The sequence below is a fragment of the Antedon bifida genome, chromosome 4 (assembly GCF_963402885.1).
Source record: "Antedon bifida chromosome 4, ecAntBifi1.1, whole genome shotgun sequence".
Lineage (NCBI taxonomy): Eukaryota > Metazoa > Echinodermata > Crinoidea > Comatulida > Antedonidae > Antedon > Antedon bifida.
In genome coordinates this window covers 4,013,077-4,030,470 of record NC_136229.1, presented here as the reverse complement: position 1 = coordinate 4,030,470, position 17,394 = coordinate 4,013,077, and the positions used below count along the sequence as shown (strand labels likewise).

Genomic DNA, 17,394 nt, shown 5'->3' with positions numbered 1-17,394 from the left:
TATGAATCTAAACCAAACGTTGATAAAATATTTTATTGAAGCTGCTACAGTATTTTAATAAGAACAAATTTATTAAAATGTATTATTTATCTTATCCATTTATGCATGATTTGCATTATGTCTTAGGTTTTTCATAGAATTCTCTTTTTAATAAATAAGACGTTGATTGAATTGAATATAATAATAAGGTAGTATTCAATGAAAAACAACATTATGGTTATATGTTTTCAACCACATTTAAATGACCAAAAAAGGAGGGACTCAGATGAGGATTCAAGTCAAATTTCAAGTTTTTTGTTTCACACAGAACATGAATAACGACGTACAGTATGTGCATGTTGCGTTTGCGCGGATAACCCGAACTCGTCAAAGTGACGAGTTCAAATCTAATTTTACATTGTAGTTTCACCACAAAAAATATGAACGACGACAATTATTATGCCATCCTATGACATGAATTAATTAAATATGTAACATTTACGAAAGAGATGAAAATCCGATTTTTGAGTCAACTGGTTAAATGAATATTCAGGCAATACCAATTCAGTGGAAACGGTGGTGCGAACTTTTAGGCCTACAAAAAAACAAATTAATTATAATATTACAGTACTGTATTATTAAATATTAATTTAGTTGCACCTCCGTGAATTACAACCAGTTTTCTCATGCCATAAAGGCCGCCCTCTGACTACGCCCTCTATGCTATATTTTTTCCCGGTATTTTTTGGCGGATAATTTGATTTTGGTATTTCCCGGTTTTGGGGATTTTTCCTGTTTTTATTTTTAGTAGTATTGTGTGAAGCTTTTCTTTTCTTTGTTCAAAATCAATCATGACAAACAATACTAAAATCAAAAGTAAGTTGAATTAGCCTAACCCTCGCTTATTTATTATATTTGATTGATTCCATTGAAGTTAATTGCGGCCTGAATAAGTAGGGGAGGGGTGTCTAGTAGGCCTATCTAGGCTAGGCCAAAGTATAGGCCTAGGTAGGCCTAGCTAGCTAGGAGTAGTAGTAGAGTCTAGTAGCCTAGCCTAGCTAGTAGCCTAGGCATAGTCTTAGATAGTTAGACTAGTAGTTAGTAGTAGTACTACTAGTAGTAGGCTATTAGTAGTAGGCCTAGGCGGCCTAGATAGGTAGTAGTACTACCTAGTAAGTAGTATAGGCCTAGGCTTCTTCTTAATTTAAGGCCTAGGCCTAGATAGCTGATAGAGAGATGAGAAGCCTCTCATTTTATATAGCAAGCTTATACCTACTATTTAGGTTATAGGGCTATATAGGCGCGGCTGCGCCTACACGTACTGTTAGGGCTATATGTACAGTAGGCTACTACTGTAAGTAACTAGGCTAGGCCTCTTGAATTCTACTAACTAGGTCTAAACTAGAGAGAACTAGAATAATTCAATTTGACTATCTATTCTAGGCCTATTATAATGTGTGTTCTGTAAACGGTACAGTTGTAAAAATCTCCGACATCTCTCAACCTGGGCCTGCTGGTGTAAATTAATATTTATGGCATGGACATGATGTTTGGGTATAGGGCTAGGCCTAGTCAATATCTGTGGAGGTACAGTACATTTGAAATTAAAGGCCTACACTAATAATAATTTATAACTGTATTATAAATAATTCTTTTTGCAGCATATGATTGCTATATAGTGTGTGAAGATGATCTTCAATGGGAGAATGAAATGGTAACAACATTGCAAGACATTGGCCACAACGTGTACTCGAGAAGACAATTTCGTCTTGGAAAATTTACATCACGTGAAAGACTCCATGGTATTAAAAACTGCAAAGTTTTAGTGATTGGGTTTGTTTCTCCATCAAAGAAGAAAAATGATGTAGCTAGTTTGTTGACAGCTTTAGCATTAGAAATGTTTAATTTTAAGGAAAACCATTTGATACCAATTTATATTTCAAAAGATGCAATAATTCCGGAGGAATTATGTACCTTTCCTGCAATCCAGTACGAGACAAGATGGTCTGAAATGGTTTCTAAAATTTCCCACAGTATCAAGAGTCTGAAGTCTGAAATGGATACTCAAAACAGTGACAATACCACAGGTAATTAATTGCCATAATAAATTAAAACTTTTAGGTACTTAGTATTGTATTGTATTCGTACCGGTATTATATTGCCGCTTTATAATCTCTTTTTTAGCTTTTCTTCCTTATTTATATCTAAAATTAACTCAATTTTTATACTAACACTATTTATTATATTATAAATCAAACACTCTTTCATAACAAAATATTTTAAATAAATTAATATTTTTTATTCTATTGGCTAAAAGTCGTATTCAAATATTAGTTTATTATTATACAAAAAGAATGTATGCTACGGGCTAGACTTGTTTTTTAGTACTTTATTCCTTTACGAGCGCTTTCGAGTTGATTTTGTCTGTCAAGAATTATGAGATGCCATTGTTTATCTTTCAACCAATATTAGTCAAATGACCATCTGGAACCTAGACTAGCTGTGGACTGTAGTAATGATTTTAAAGATATTTTGTTTATACCAACAGGTCATCCTCTTGCTGATCTTAGTACAAATCAAACCAATAGTACAAGAATGGAAAAGAAATATGCTGTGGCTCGTGGTAGGAAACCAGGTATATATGATACTTGGAAAGAGTGTGAAGCTCAAATCAAAGGGTTTAGAGGGGCCAAGCACAAGTCATTTAACACAAAATTGGATGCAGAAAATTTTATTAGAGATAATAGAGAACCGATGGGAAAACAAAAATGTTTTGCTGTGGCTCGTGGTATGAAACCAGGTATATATGATACTTGGAAAGAGTGTGAAGCTCAAATCAAAGGGTTTAGTGGGGCCAAGTACAAGTCATTTGGCACAAAATTGGATGCAGACAATTTTGTTAAAGATAATAGAGAACCGAGAGAACCAAGAAACAAAAGGACATTTTACGAAGAGAAGGGGAAGAATCACGAATATGGAGAACCGAGAACAAAAAGACCATTTTAAGGAAAAAAAAAGGGGTAGCTAATTATTTTGTGTACTGTATAAAGAAAATTAATGATGAATCAGAATTTACTAAAACTTGGAAGGTATGTAATTGCCATAACAATACGTAACAGGTATTATAAAAGTCCATTTGCAATGTGGTAGGTACTGTACTTGTTTATTTGGTTATTATTTTTAGGCCGGTCATATGGCTTGACAATTTTTATGACTCCTATACCTTGAAAATCTTGGTAAATTATTATGAAGATTATAAGGGGAGCTGGAGTTTACAGCATTATTTTATATGTAGTGATTGTATGTTAAAAAGGTGTCACTCTTGAATTTTTTTAACCATACATATTTTAGAATTACCTGGTATGCTTATAACTTTTAAAATCTGTTTTATCTTCTTGACTAGTCTCTAGATATCCCATTTTAGATCATGTGATTCTGCAATATGTATTTATGTAGTACAGTATAGTGGATCAACTTTTGTTAATAATTATGTAATTTTTTTCTATGGATATGAAATATTGTGTAGGTATGTTGGGTGTTTGAAAGTATGACAGCCAATGTCCAGTAAAAATTGCGAAGGATGTCGAGTTGCCCCTGCTACTCCAGAGCATGTATTTCTATTTACTATAACCAAGCTCTAAATATCCCCTGCACATACATTGTGGGAATTAAGTGTCACAGTAGTACAATGTTTTAATCTTTACTGTAACGCTTTTTAAAATAGAAAACGGATTACTGTAATATTTTCTTTTCTGGTGGAACTAGCCTTAAAGCCCTCTGGGCTTATTTATGTTTCTCCAGCATAAGTGCATTCTAATTTTTTTTAAAACACACACTGTAATATTAGTTCACAATGATGTATCTTATGAAAATAAATTGAATTGAAGGGGCCTACCTTGTTGTTATAGAAAGTTCAAGAAGAGTGCAACAAACACGTAACTGCTGCAGTGCTAGGCAGAGGCTGTGCTAGGCCACATGTAGGATCATAAATTAATAGAAAGAACATCATCAATGCAAAAATAATTACTTACCTCGGACAAAATTGAAGATTCCAAGGGTTTCACTTCCGCCATAATAACTCAATTCTGTCGTGGCATTTTGTACTTTGCCGTGGCGTTTCATTTTTAAGTTGCTGTGGTATTTTTTTTAAATTGCTGTGATGTTTTATTTTTAATTTGCCGTGATGTTTTATTTCAAATTGCCATGGCTTTTTTTGTAAATTGCCGTAGCTTTTAAACTTTTAACACTTACAGGCCACCGTACTAAAAAGTATTATTATTTATCTTTCCAATTTATGCATGATTTGTATTATATCTTAGACTTTTCATAGAATTCTCTTTTTAATAAATTAGACGTTGATTGATTTGAATACACGAGGTTAATGTTATTATTCAATGAAAAACCATATTATGGTTATGGGGTAGTTGGGTATAAAAATGAACAGAATTGTACCAAGGAGGTTTCGTAGCAAGCATGAGCATCTGAAATTTTCTATTTTCAACACCCACCTCCCAATTCCCCAGCACAGATCGTCATTTTATATTATTAAAAATTATATTGTTGCCTCATCTGTTTTCCAACCACTGGCTTTGGCCTTGGTTTTCAACAACATTTGAATCACCATAAAAGGAGGGGAAGATGAGGATTAGGGTAGTGATTAGAATTGTGGGAAGGTTTTAAACTAAAATTACTGGAGTGGGGTGGATTGAGAAGTACCCACTATGGTATGTTTATTTCTTCTAATAGTAAGATTTGTTAAAAACGCAATACAGAAAAATTAATTTGATGCAGTATTTTATTATTTTTTTGTCATTTCAGTATGACATACTGTAATTTAGACCTACATGATATACTTAGCAAGTTAAGTGAATCCGTTTACAATCTTACTAACTGTACGAGTTGGCTTTGTGCTTTGGTAAAAATTGGAAGCTGCTGGGCACCGGTCCAAGTAACATCTCACTGAAAAGAACGTTGTAATTTATTGCATGGCTATGTATTTACAGGTCTAGATACAGTAATGTATATACACTATAATATGTAATAACCAAGTCTGGTCTGGTGTAGTGAAATGTAGTACAATTGTTTAATGTAAAAGAGGGCTAGTAAAATGCATGTTGGACTAGAAAAATACTAGCCTAGAGAACTACTAATAACATAAACACAAATTTACTGTTGTGTGTCATGTATTTACAGGGCTTGATACATAGATGTTACACACTATAATATGTCTGGTGTAGTAAAATGTAGTAGAATTGTTTAATGTAAAAGATTGCTAGTAAAATGCTTGTTGGACTTGTAAAATACTAGCCTAGAGAACTATTAAAAAAATAAACACACTTTTTTGTTTCGTTTCGTTTAGTTTTTTCCTTTAAAATGGACCTGAAATGGATTTTTGACAAAAAAAAAACGAAATAAGATACCCTGGTAAATTAGCGAAAATTACTCCCGCCATTACCATATTCGGCCGTCGGCAGCATCTGTATTGCCAGAAAAAAACAGTTGATTTGATGATTATAAATCGTCATTCACTCGATGAATAATCGTTTATATGGTTAATAATTTTATCTTTAAAAAATTCTAAATACGTTTCTGCAAAAGCAAACAAAAAGTTATAGCCAAAAAACTGCAAATTGTCCATTGGTAATAGGTAATTAGGCAACACCTAATAGCCCCCAAAACATCATTCTAAAATGAAAAAAATTGAAAATCTATTTCAGGTTCATTTTTTTAAAAATCAATTGAATCTAAATGAAAATAATCCTGAAATCTTAAAATTTAGGATTATTAATTACCTTATTTTGACCCAATCTCTGCAATCTGGGCTAGCCATCAGTGTCTCAAGATCGTCTCGTCCAAGATAGTGAGGTGGCCGTTCATTGATACGCTGTGGAACCCTCTCAAGAACTCCCACCGGGATGTAACGGTAAAGAAACGATAACCACTCCAACATGAATCTTCTAGTTTTATCAACACCCTGGAAATAAAAGTGTGCTTTTGTTTTCAATTTTTAATTTATTTTCACAAACATGCATAGTGAACATTTTGTGCAATATATTAAAGTAATATATAAACAGACAAATACATTGATAGTACAAGTATGTGAGAGGTTAGATCAGTAAAGCAGTATAAGCATCATGCATTATGCTATTGGTTGTTATTGATGGTGGGAGAAGTGTTAGGGAGGGGGGTTGTTTCCTGGTGATTATTCATCTTGATTGAAAGTAAAAAAACAAACATTTTGTGAGATTTTTATTCTTTTCTATTTATAAATGTTCACAAAGCATGACTTGCTAATCTAAAAGTCTAAAGGATTTGTCGAGTTAATTAACATAATTGTTTGAGGTGCTGATGTGAACCATACAAAGTATTTCCACTGGCTTAGGGAGCCTCGTAGGTTTCAATTTAAAATTAAGTAACTTACCTGTTGGTCAGAGCCCCAGTGTTCTAAACCAAAGTTGGTGAAATCTTGAAGGATACTAAAACGTTCACTTGAAGAAATATCCCAGTGCCTGTAACAACAATTTATTTCTACTTTATTATTTCTATTATTTCTATTTATTAAAAATTGGTACCAAATACAAATATTGCTTATCTACTGTAGAACATTTTCATTTTTTTTCATTTATTTCATAACATTTATTTACAAACTAGTAAAAGTATGGAAAAAATAGGTACTGGTCAAGACATGACAGGCTAAACTAAAACTACTTTTACTTTTTAAAAAAATACATTTTGGGAGGCAGATTTTAAAATGGAGGGAGGTAGATTATGCCATAATGTGGGTCTAATATCTAATATTGTGTTGGAATAAGTTGGTTTTATGGATAGGTACAGAAATATTGTTATGAGATCATGTGCGGTGGTGATGTAGAGACGAGTTGAAGATAAAAGGATAGGAGAGGTGGTTTGGCAGGACATGGTTAATAGAGGAGAATACAAAATTAATTGTTGGATGAGATTAATGTACAATTCAACATATGCAATATAATCAAAGCATGATAGTTAAAAATCTTGAATACCTTTGTTCCTTAATCTCCGTAAAAATCCAGGGTTTGATGAGGGCGCCCCGTGCTATCATGACACTTGACATACCTGTTCGTGCTTTCTGCATGTTAAGGTCCTCAAATGAGAAAATATCACCATTTCCTATTTCAAAGAACACATACATAAGAAAATTACATTGGTACTATAACAATTAATATATGTATTATGTAATTGCCACAGGTATAGATTATGTTTGTATCAATTATCGATAATATAATAATAATCTATTAATTTACCAAGAAATGGTTTTGGTCCGCACAATGAAGCACACTGTTCTAAATAATCCCAGTCTGCTGCCCTCGTGTACCGTTGCTCCCTTGTTCTGCCGTGAACCTGAAATAAAATTTGAAAGCTTACTAATAAAAATCAGAATTCAATAATTAAAGAATAATGAAATCTACACACATGTTAAAGAAAGTGGTGGCTTAAAGATGTATTGTCTCCCTGAAACATAATTTAAAACATTTTTGTTGTTGAATATGCACATAATGCACATAATAGAAAATGTATTTACCTGAAAAAAGCAAAATTGGTCAAATTGACTGCCAGCCAATGGATTTTTGGTTGAATTTAACCATTTACTATGTTATTTTATAAGTGAAAACATTATTTTTTTTGTTCGTTTTTTTTCTACAGAAGTAATTAACTTTATTAAAACTACAAATAACATATTCAAAGTCTGATTTAATTAATCTTCATTTGTCCTGTTTTTGGGGGACAATACATCTTTATTGAGAAACTGACACGACTCGATAAAAATAGTTACAACCGCTTACCGTAACAAGGGATGCACCCCAATCCAACACCTTTGGAATAATTTTATGTGCAGTAAACACTCTATCATCAACACCTGCCCTCATCTTGACTGTAATAGGTACATCAGATACCTAAGAATAAGGTCACAATATCTATGAGTTACTGCAGTACACAATCACTGTCTGCTGCAGAAACTCTATGATTAGGATAAAAAAACTTAATTAATAATTACAGAATCAATAGTGTTCAGAACATATACAAGTTACATCATACTGTACCTCAACCATTCCACGAACTATCTCTTCAAATTTAGACAATCTACTCATCAAAGCTGAACCTGCACCCTATAAAAGTAAAAGCAGCAAATTGTGAATTTATCACTGAAATTAAACAGTTACAAAATTAAATTTCTTATTCTTTATTGCCAATTATAAAAACAACAACAAACAAACTACAAAGTAAGTGGCAGGAAACACAAAAGGGAACTAAATCCCTATGACAAGAGCCTGTGAATCCTCTTACCAAGTAGCACATAAAGATAATATATAGCATTTCAATAAATATATCATAAAATATCCACACACAAAAGTATCAAAAAATCATTCATAAAAATACAAAAACAAGCAGCAAATATGCGATAGATATATTGTGGTAGTTACAACTAATAAACTAGTAAAATAGGTAATTTTTTAATGCTAATCTCAACTACTGTAGATGATTAAACCCAGTCGCCTAGAATTGAGCTTCAGTGCCACTGATGTGTTAGACACCGAGTATTGTCAGGCTTTACCTTCTTAAATACTAGATCGATCGGACATCCAACATTAATATCAATGAAGTCAACATTAACTTCATTATTAATCAATTCAGTACATTTTGCCATGGTGTCTGGAAAGGAGCCACAAATCTGAAATAAAACATAATATTAAAGATATATTGCCCCCTAACAAAATAATTTTTTTCAATTTTTTTGTTGAATATGCCATTTTAATGTCATGTAATAATTATTCACTTTGACAAAAAACTGGATCGGAAAAAAAACAAATTCCAGAAAAAAATGTAATTTTAAGCAAAAAATACCGAAATTGTCTGTCAGACAATGGTTTTTTGTTAAAATTAACCGTTTCTTTTGTCATTTAATAAGTGAAATAATGATTTGTGTTGATTTTATTTTCTACAGAAGAGAATAACTTTATCAAAACTGCAAAATGGCCTATTCAAAGTCTGATTTTTTAGGGGGACAATACATCTTTAAACATTAATATTTCATATTTCTTTGTTGAAGTATTTACAGAACTTTCTGCCTGGAATGAAAAGTGTATGAACAAATTATCTCCATTATCATCAGAAATTGGACAGATGTAAATGATTGGTAAAATGGTCCAGGCGATTAAGAATTGAAAGTAAACATGCCACGCAACTGGTTTGGTGCTGCAGTTTTTGACAAATTAAGCGGGTTATTTGTTTTATATCAAGTTCACTAATAAGGAGACACTTTAATACAACTGAAACGAACAACCTCTATTCAGGGGACACTTAATTGTGTGTTGAAGATTAAAAGTTCTATTGTAATGAGTGAGTGGCCGAGCGGTTAAGACAGTGGAACCGCAATTACGTAGCCATAAAATCAGCAAGGGTTCGAGGCTCACTCACTCACATGGTTCTGGTGGTAGAACAAGTCTTCTCGGATAAGGACTATAAACCGAAGGTCCAGTGTACACATCTCATCTGCACTTAAAAGAACCTAGTACATCTTTCGAGACAAGTAGGGGTTACGCCGGTGTAATAGTACATCACAGCCACTGATCATAACTGGGCCCTCTGGGTCAATTCAATTCAACAATGTGCGACTATACTCAAAATGTGGTTCTGCACAGTATAGGATGATGAAAGTTATATTCATTTGGGGATTTGTTTGCATTTTTCAATATTATATTTGAGATTTATATACAAAGAAACCTATTATAAATTTCAGATGAATATACAACTAAATTCAGCCAACCTGAACACCAAAAACATCTTCAGAGACATGGCGTTTAAGTAACGCCCATTCTGACGGATGTCCTTGTAAGAGGTTTGTACACATAGCCATCTCACCACATGTGATGTCCGCACCAAGACCTTTGCATATCCTTCGAAATGGTAAATTCCCAACCTGGAGGAAAATTTACAAAAAGATTTAATTGTGGTTTTTAATATATTTCAAGGCAATAAAAATGTACTGGCTTAAGCTCTGTCTACACTATCAAACTAGTTTGACAACAAAAGTGTGATGTGCCCAAATATGGTAGTGATACAACATCATCATGTCCATATATGGGCACATCACATTTTTTTGTCGCATAATGTTAATTTGATAGTGTAGACAGAACTTTAGGGTAGGCTTTTCTGAAATGTGAATGGTCAATAAATGTCGATTTATTCTGAATCGTGAATTTGTAAAAAATTCACACCCTGACAGTTTGGGACCTTAAATTTTTTTAAGACCACAAAAACAAAAAAATATATGTTAGATGTGTTATTTGCTTACAGTTGTAAGAGGAGCCAGATATAACTTGTCATTGAAAATAACGGTTTTCTTCACTACTGGAACAGGAGTGACTCCTTCCTCTAGTTTTACTGGTGCTGGGTCAGTGGCAGCAGTGCTTGCAGCATCTAAAGGAGCTTTACTTCCAAGTGCCACGCCTTTGGATTCTTCACTTCTTTGCAAAGGAGTGACTCCGTCCTCTAGTTTTACTGGTGCTGGTTCAGTGGCAGCAGTGCTTGCAGCATCTAAAGCAGCCTCACTTCCAATAAGTGCCACACCTTTGGATTCTTTACTTCTTTGCAACGCGCTCTTTTTCGGACTTGATGATAACTGATATTTACGTTCATGGTCCTTTTTTGACTTGTTCAGAATATCTAAATAAGAGTCCGCATTTGGAAATTTGTACATTTTCTTTCGCAGTTTGGTTTTGACCTCTGGGTCTAAAACACTCAGCGTAAGATTCTTTGATTCTCTGCCAAATTTTTCTTCATCAACGATGCTCGAATAATCCTCTCTCGTGTGTTGTCCGCTAAAACGGCAAGCAAGGCCAAATGGACATTTGCCATAAGTCTCAAAATTGTAACATGTTTTCGCGATATCTGGCAGTTTGTTTGCGAAGTACGCTTTTACGTCATGAGTAAACGTACATTTCTCTGCGAATTTACAGTCTCTGTTAGTAGCAATGAACTGGCATATATTCTCCTTCAGATTTGGACGTTCATCACGAGGCCGGTGTTTGTTGCGCCCTCTATTTTTCTTTGATCGTTTTGACGGAGGCTCAAAAATGTCAGTAGCTTTATTTGTTGGTTGACATTTTTTTACAAAAGTATTTCCTACTTTTGTAAAATCCATGAACCTGGAATGAAAGTGGAAATTCCTCACATTTCTCAAATATACACAAAACTAAAGATGTAATCATGAAAAATAAAGATTAATTAAATCAGATTTTGAATAGGTTATTTTGTAAGTTAATCACTTCCATGGCAAAAAGAAATCAAAATAAATTAATATTTTCACTTAAAAATGACAAAATAATAATAATTTGCTTTAAATTACAGTTATTTTAGGTATTAAAATACATTTTTTTTTATCTAATTGGTCAAAGTTTATAAATATTATGTGACATTAAAATGGCATATTCAACAAAAGAATTATTTTTTCCAATACATAATTTTTACTAAATTATGAAAAAAGCAAAGCATTGAAATTAAGTTTTAAAAGAGGGAATGAAAACATAAAGAAGATTTATCTATTGATTAATGTACAGCTCAAGATAATTTGAAACTGTCTGAGAAGAAATGAACACTGTTTGAGAGACTTTGAAATGGTCTTAAACTGATGAGTAATGGTGAAGTTTGACACTAACTCAAGCTTAACTGCTGCTGTTCCAGCTTGACTGTGCATTTTCTTAAGAACTGCTTGTTTCATTTCTTCTGTTACTTCTTCTGTTACTTCTTCTTTGATTTTCTCAACTGCGGGTTCCACTGCACTTGTTGACACCTCTTCCATTGTATTCTTCTCTTTATCATTTGCGTCAGATAAACCATGTGTGGCACATATTTCTTTTGATTCACTAGCTTTGCTCATCTTGTTAAATGTTAGATTTAATGTGTTCTATAAAATAAAAACAACAATAGCCAATTAATTGTTGGCTGTGGTGGGTGAAAATAATAGTATTAGTAGGCAGGTGATGTCTTTTTTGTTGGTCTCTATAGGCCTAGCTAGGGCCTGGCCTAAATGGCAATAATCATATTCAGTTTATAGCTAGGCCCCTCCTACCTACTACTAGAGAATAGATATCTCTTCTTAATCTTATTAAATGAAACCATGATGGGAGAATATATATTATTTACTCTATGCTCTGGCTGAGGCCTACTTATTATTAATATAATACTCAATCTAATGGCCTCTCTTTTTTTATAGCAAGGTGATAATGCAGGCCCGTATGTATACGCCCTTACTGCAGTCGACCCCATGGGTCCTCCTAAATACCAAGACCTACCAAGAACTACCAAGACCTACCAAGACCTGTTAATTTAAAGTGTTAATTTAACGAAATATGATATATATAGACTTCTAATAGCATTTCCAACAATAAAACCTCAATTTTAGCGCTATATAGACACAAAAATGTTAAATAATCGACAAGCTTCGCGTTCGCGAAACGAACTGAGTTGATGCATACATTGCGTCACAAATGTCCGTATTGCGTCAACTAGTATGACCTACCAAGAACTACCAAGACCTGACCTGTCAATTTAAAGTGTTATTTTAACGAAATATAATATATATAGACTTCTAATAGCTTTTCAAACAATAAAACCTCAATTGTAGCGCGATATAGACACCAAAAATGGTAAATGTAGGCCTACGACCCAGTAGGCCTATGATGACAGGAGAACTGCTTCGAGTGTCAGTGAGCCATACTAGTTGACGCAATACGGACATTTGTGACGCAATGTATTCATCAACAACTCAGTTCATTTCACGAAGCTTGTCGATTATTTAACATTTTCGTAACATTTTTGGTGTCTATATCGCGCTGAAATTGAGGTTTAATTGTTGGAAATGCTATTAGAAGTCTATATATATCATATTTCGTTAAAATAACACTTTAAATTGACAGTTCTTGGTAGGTCATACTAGTTGACGCAATACGGACATTTGTGACGCAATGTATGCATCAACTCAGTTCGTTTCGCGAACGCGAAGCTTGTCGATTATTTAACATTTTTGGTGTCTATATTGCGCTAAAATTAAGGTTTTATTGTTGGAAATGCTATTAGAAGTCTATATATATCATATTTCGTTAAATTAACACTTTAAATTGACAGGTCTTGGTAGTTCTTGGTAGGTCTTGGTAGTTCTTGGTAGGTCTTGGTAGGTCTTGGTATTTAGGAGGACCCGACCCCATAGCGTGAAGCCTAACTAGGCCTAGGCCTACTAAACGATCATTTTAATACAGTAATAGGCTATAGTTAGGCCTACTACCGGGTCCTACTAAACACCACCAGATACCACCAGATACCTACCAGAGCAACAAATCCTACCACCAGAGAGCAGCCACCTGTTTGGAATGTATTATTAATGGTATATTACAAATTTCAAGGCTTAATTCTTTCAGAAACTGAAAAAATTAAAGTTAAAAGTGATTTTCTCGCCGTCGCAATTTCAGAATCGAATGCGTTCGAACTTTGTAACAGTAACGAAACGAACGCGTTCATCCGCGTCTATTGTGTATTGTATTCAGCGTCAACTATGAGGCACTACCGATGCATTTATTTGATCAAATAAATTCTGTGTGCACTAACATTATTATTTATTTCATTCCAGACCAACAGCGAATCATCGCCACTAACAGACTGGTTAAAATCTTAATAAAAATTACTTTAGATAAAAAATTTAAATAATTTAAACAAGATGACATCGAAGATAGAAAAATGATATTTCAGGTTAAAAGTGATGTAAAATAATAGAATGGAAAGAAGCGATCAATATTGGTGTTATTACTAAAGGAATTATATTGTAATTGTGAATTACATATTATATAAAATAATTTACTTATTTGTTACTCAGTCAACTGCTCTCACAGCATTTATTTGGTCAAATAAAATCAGAAATTCTTTTCTGTACACTATAACATTTAATAATAAATAAAACTATACAATGTTCACACACTTTTTTTTAATCTTTTTTTTAATGAAACGGTCATTTCAGTAAATCCGACACGCCCTTCTGTCAGTGATGGTATTCTGTTTAACAATGCGAATGTCTTTTGATCATATATAATTGTACCCAAAGTATTTATTCAAAACAATCCAAATGTTATCATTTTCGATTTTCATGTAATTAATCTTCCGAAAGTCGATTATCATTTAAAATTCGTTTACGCAATCTGGAGAAAATGTACAAAGACATCTTCAAAAAATTGGTACAAAAATACAAAAAAATATTGCGCACAGAATTAATGGAGGTTATTTTTTCAAAACAAGGTTTAATTGAATGCAGACGAACATGACTTCCAAAAAATGTCGATTTACTAAAGGAAAGAGTCTTAAAAGAAAATCCTGATTTTGTTAAAATACGCTATTTTGCCGCCGAAATCAAACACAATGGTTGCCGTTTGATTGGAAGAAAAATTCTAAAAATATATTAAAATTAGCAACTGATTGGAAAACATTAAAAGTAGCCGACCTGATTGACAAGATAAAGGATCGTGGAACCAACAAGCCATTTTACCCCACGTTTACTTTTATTGTATGTTTTGTTATGTTATCGTATCGTTTTTGCCATACGAAATATGAAAAAAACAAAATAACCGGCCGTAAATGAAAGAAATCGCGCAATCGATTGGTGTATTTTCTTGTACCAATTTTTTGAAGATGTCGTACATTTTTTTCCAGATGACGTAGACAGAAAATGTGAGATGAAAGTCTTTACTAAAAATTATAATTAACACAATCATTTTTAATTTAACATGACGATAATAATTACTATTATTATTGCTGATTCTATGCGATATAAAATACACGATAATACTTTCTGTTCTTGCCACATCCCTATTCTATGATTATGATTCTACTCTTTTTTTTAAAGTACGAAAGCCTAACGAATTTTAAAATGATAATCGACTTTCGCCGGAAGAATATTTATTAAACAGAATACCATCACTGACCGAAGGGATTGTCGGACAATTACTGGAATGAACGTAGCCAATTATATGGTGTCATTAAAAAAGGACGAACAAAATATCAACCAAAGAATATAGTTGCTTTAAGTTTTATTCATTTTTAGGTGTTATAGTGTACAAAAAGAATTTCTGATTTTATTTGACCAAATAAATGCTGTGAGAGCAGTTGACTGAGTAACAAACGCGTTATTTATTTTGAAATGTTATAGTGATTTATTTAACCAAATAAATGCATCGGTAGCACCTCATAGTTGACCGCCAAATACAATAGACATGGATGAACGCGTTCGTTTCGTTACTGTTACGAAGTTCGAACGCATTCGGTTCTGGAATGGCGACGGCGAGAAATTCACTTTTACCTTTAATTTTATCAGTTTCTGAAAGAATTAAGCCTTGAAATTTGTAATATACCATTAATAATACATTCCAAACAGGTGGCTGCTCTCTGGTGGTAGGATTTGTTGCTCTGGTAGGTATCTGGTGGTATCTGGTGGTGTTTAGTAGGACCGCCTACTACTACTACTACCTACTACTACTAGTTCTACTACTAGGCTAGGCCTACTAGCTAGGGCTTAGCCCAAGTTAAGTAGTAGCTAGATGGCCTACTTAGAGAGGCCGAGTTAGTTAAGCTCTGGATATTCACACTCTATGGCCTTATTTGTATTATGCTACTGTGTTTACTTGATTAAAAAAAACTATAGTTATGAAGGTTATGAACATTAAAAACACACATTTACGAAAACGCCGTGTGTTTATGTTTCCGCAAAAAACCGAAAAACACATGTGCCAGATATTTTGAGGGCGGTATTAATATACCCATTCCAGAGCCATATATATAAAGAGTTACGACATTGAAAATTAGAAGCCATTTTTGTGTCAAAGAATTCGCACGCTGAGGGCGCGCGCGTCTATTTTGTATAGCGTTTTCCTGTAGTTCATGCGTTATTTTTAGATTTTTTTTTCTATGAAATAACGCTTATATTCCGTTTTTATTTTAGTAATTAATTTTATTAATGGTATTAATTTGGTAACATATATATATTGTGTCTATAATAACAAAAGAATAAATGCTAGGGCCTACATGCAAGTCAGGATACATCAAAGCATGAACCAATACAAAAAACACATAAATTCACCCCTCTTTTTATACAGTATATAGGTCTCTGTGTGTTTTTGACACAAACTTTCAGAGACTCGTTCATCATTTTATTTGTAATAATTTGCCTTTATTATTTTAATATTGTTCATACCCTATTCAATATATTAACAAATCTATCCACGACACTTTATTATTTTATTTAGTCATCAAAGCATGCATTATGGATTGAAAATATTACATAATTGTTATTAATAGGACGTAGTTATGGGATGTTTCGTTCCAAAATCAATCAATCGAACTTTATAATGTACTAGCGCACGCGCGCGCAATATTCTTTGTCGCAAGTACTTCTGTACGCTGTGCACATCGATATTTCACCGTAACATGTGCAATTACATTTTTTAAAATATAAGAAAAAGTTTAAAGTATTTTCTTGCTCCTATACTTTACATGCATTAACGGAGACAAGTTTGACACAAATTGATCTGCATGTCACGTGACTATAATCCAATGTCGTAACTCTTTTATGGCTCTGACCCATTCCAGAGCCATATATAAAGATAAGACAGCGTAAAGTAACACATTGAGGGCGTACTTTGCGCGTAGAATACCAAATAAGGTAATGTTCGTCACGCTTGTTCAATTCACAATCATAACAGTACGTACATTTCTACGCGAAAAAATCTATTCTAGGCCTATATAAGAATAAAATCACCGTTATTATTTGATTTAACACTTAAAACTCGTTCAATTGGTTATCTTTGACGATAAATAATACGTAAAAGCAACAAAAAGAGAGGTTTAAAACTGTTTTAAGACTCCTTCGAGTAGGCTTTAATTTTAAAGACCGTTTACAGGTTAGACCGCGGTATAGCAATGGTCTATAATACCCCTTTTACACCGCCAGTAAAAATGCGGAGTTGATCCGGAATTGTATAACCCGAGTCGTACCCGGGACGCAAAAATGCGGAAATGTAGGCCGGTGTAAACGACGTAAAAAGTTACCCGGGTCGCTGAATCACCCTGGTAAGTGATGCGGAATGTATTCAGCGTCAAGTCAACCCGGGACGCACCCGGGATGAACCCGTGTTTGCGGTGTAAAACGCTCAGCGTATCTTTACCCGTTTGTTTACTATCCTCGCTCACTATAGTATTTAATTTACATAAAATTAGGATAACATTGATTTTGTTTATTCGCTCATTCAATAAATTAAACTTATGGTTATTTGTTATTCATTTTTATTTCAAGATATTATTCTTCACGAGTAGATTCAATTTTTGTGTGTATTGCCATAAAAC

At 33.4% G+C, this 17,394-nt stretch overlaps 1 protein-coding gene across 1 annotated transcript; it reads right to left on the bottom strand.

The window, feature by feature from the left end:
* Window positions 1-4,756: 4,756 nt before the first annotated feature.
* Window positions 4,757-15,743, bottom strand: LOC144839937 (tRNA-dihydrouridine(47) synthase [NAD(P)(+)]-like). The gene is made up of 12 exons (XM_078695523.1): window positions 15,728-15,743; window positions 11,673-11,920; window positions 10,310-11,162; window positions 9,782-9,934; window positions 8,570-8,686; window positions 8,058-8,123; window positions 7,800-7,910; window positions 7,260-7,356; window positions 6,999-7,125; window positions 6,401-6,488; window positions 5,772-5,953; window positions 4,757-4,938 (listed from the first exon to the last, which is right to left on the bottom strand). The coding sequence occupies exons 2-12, from the start codon at window positions 11,891-11,893 to the stop codon at window positions 4,866-4,868; spliced, it is 2,088 nt and encodes a 695-aa protein (XP_078551649.1). The 5' UTR covers window positions 11,894-11,920; window positions 15,728-15,743; the 3' UTR covers window positions 4,757-4,865.
* Window positions 15,744-17,394: the final 1,651 nt, after the last annotated feature.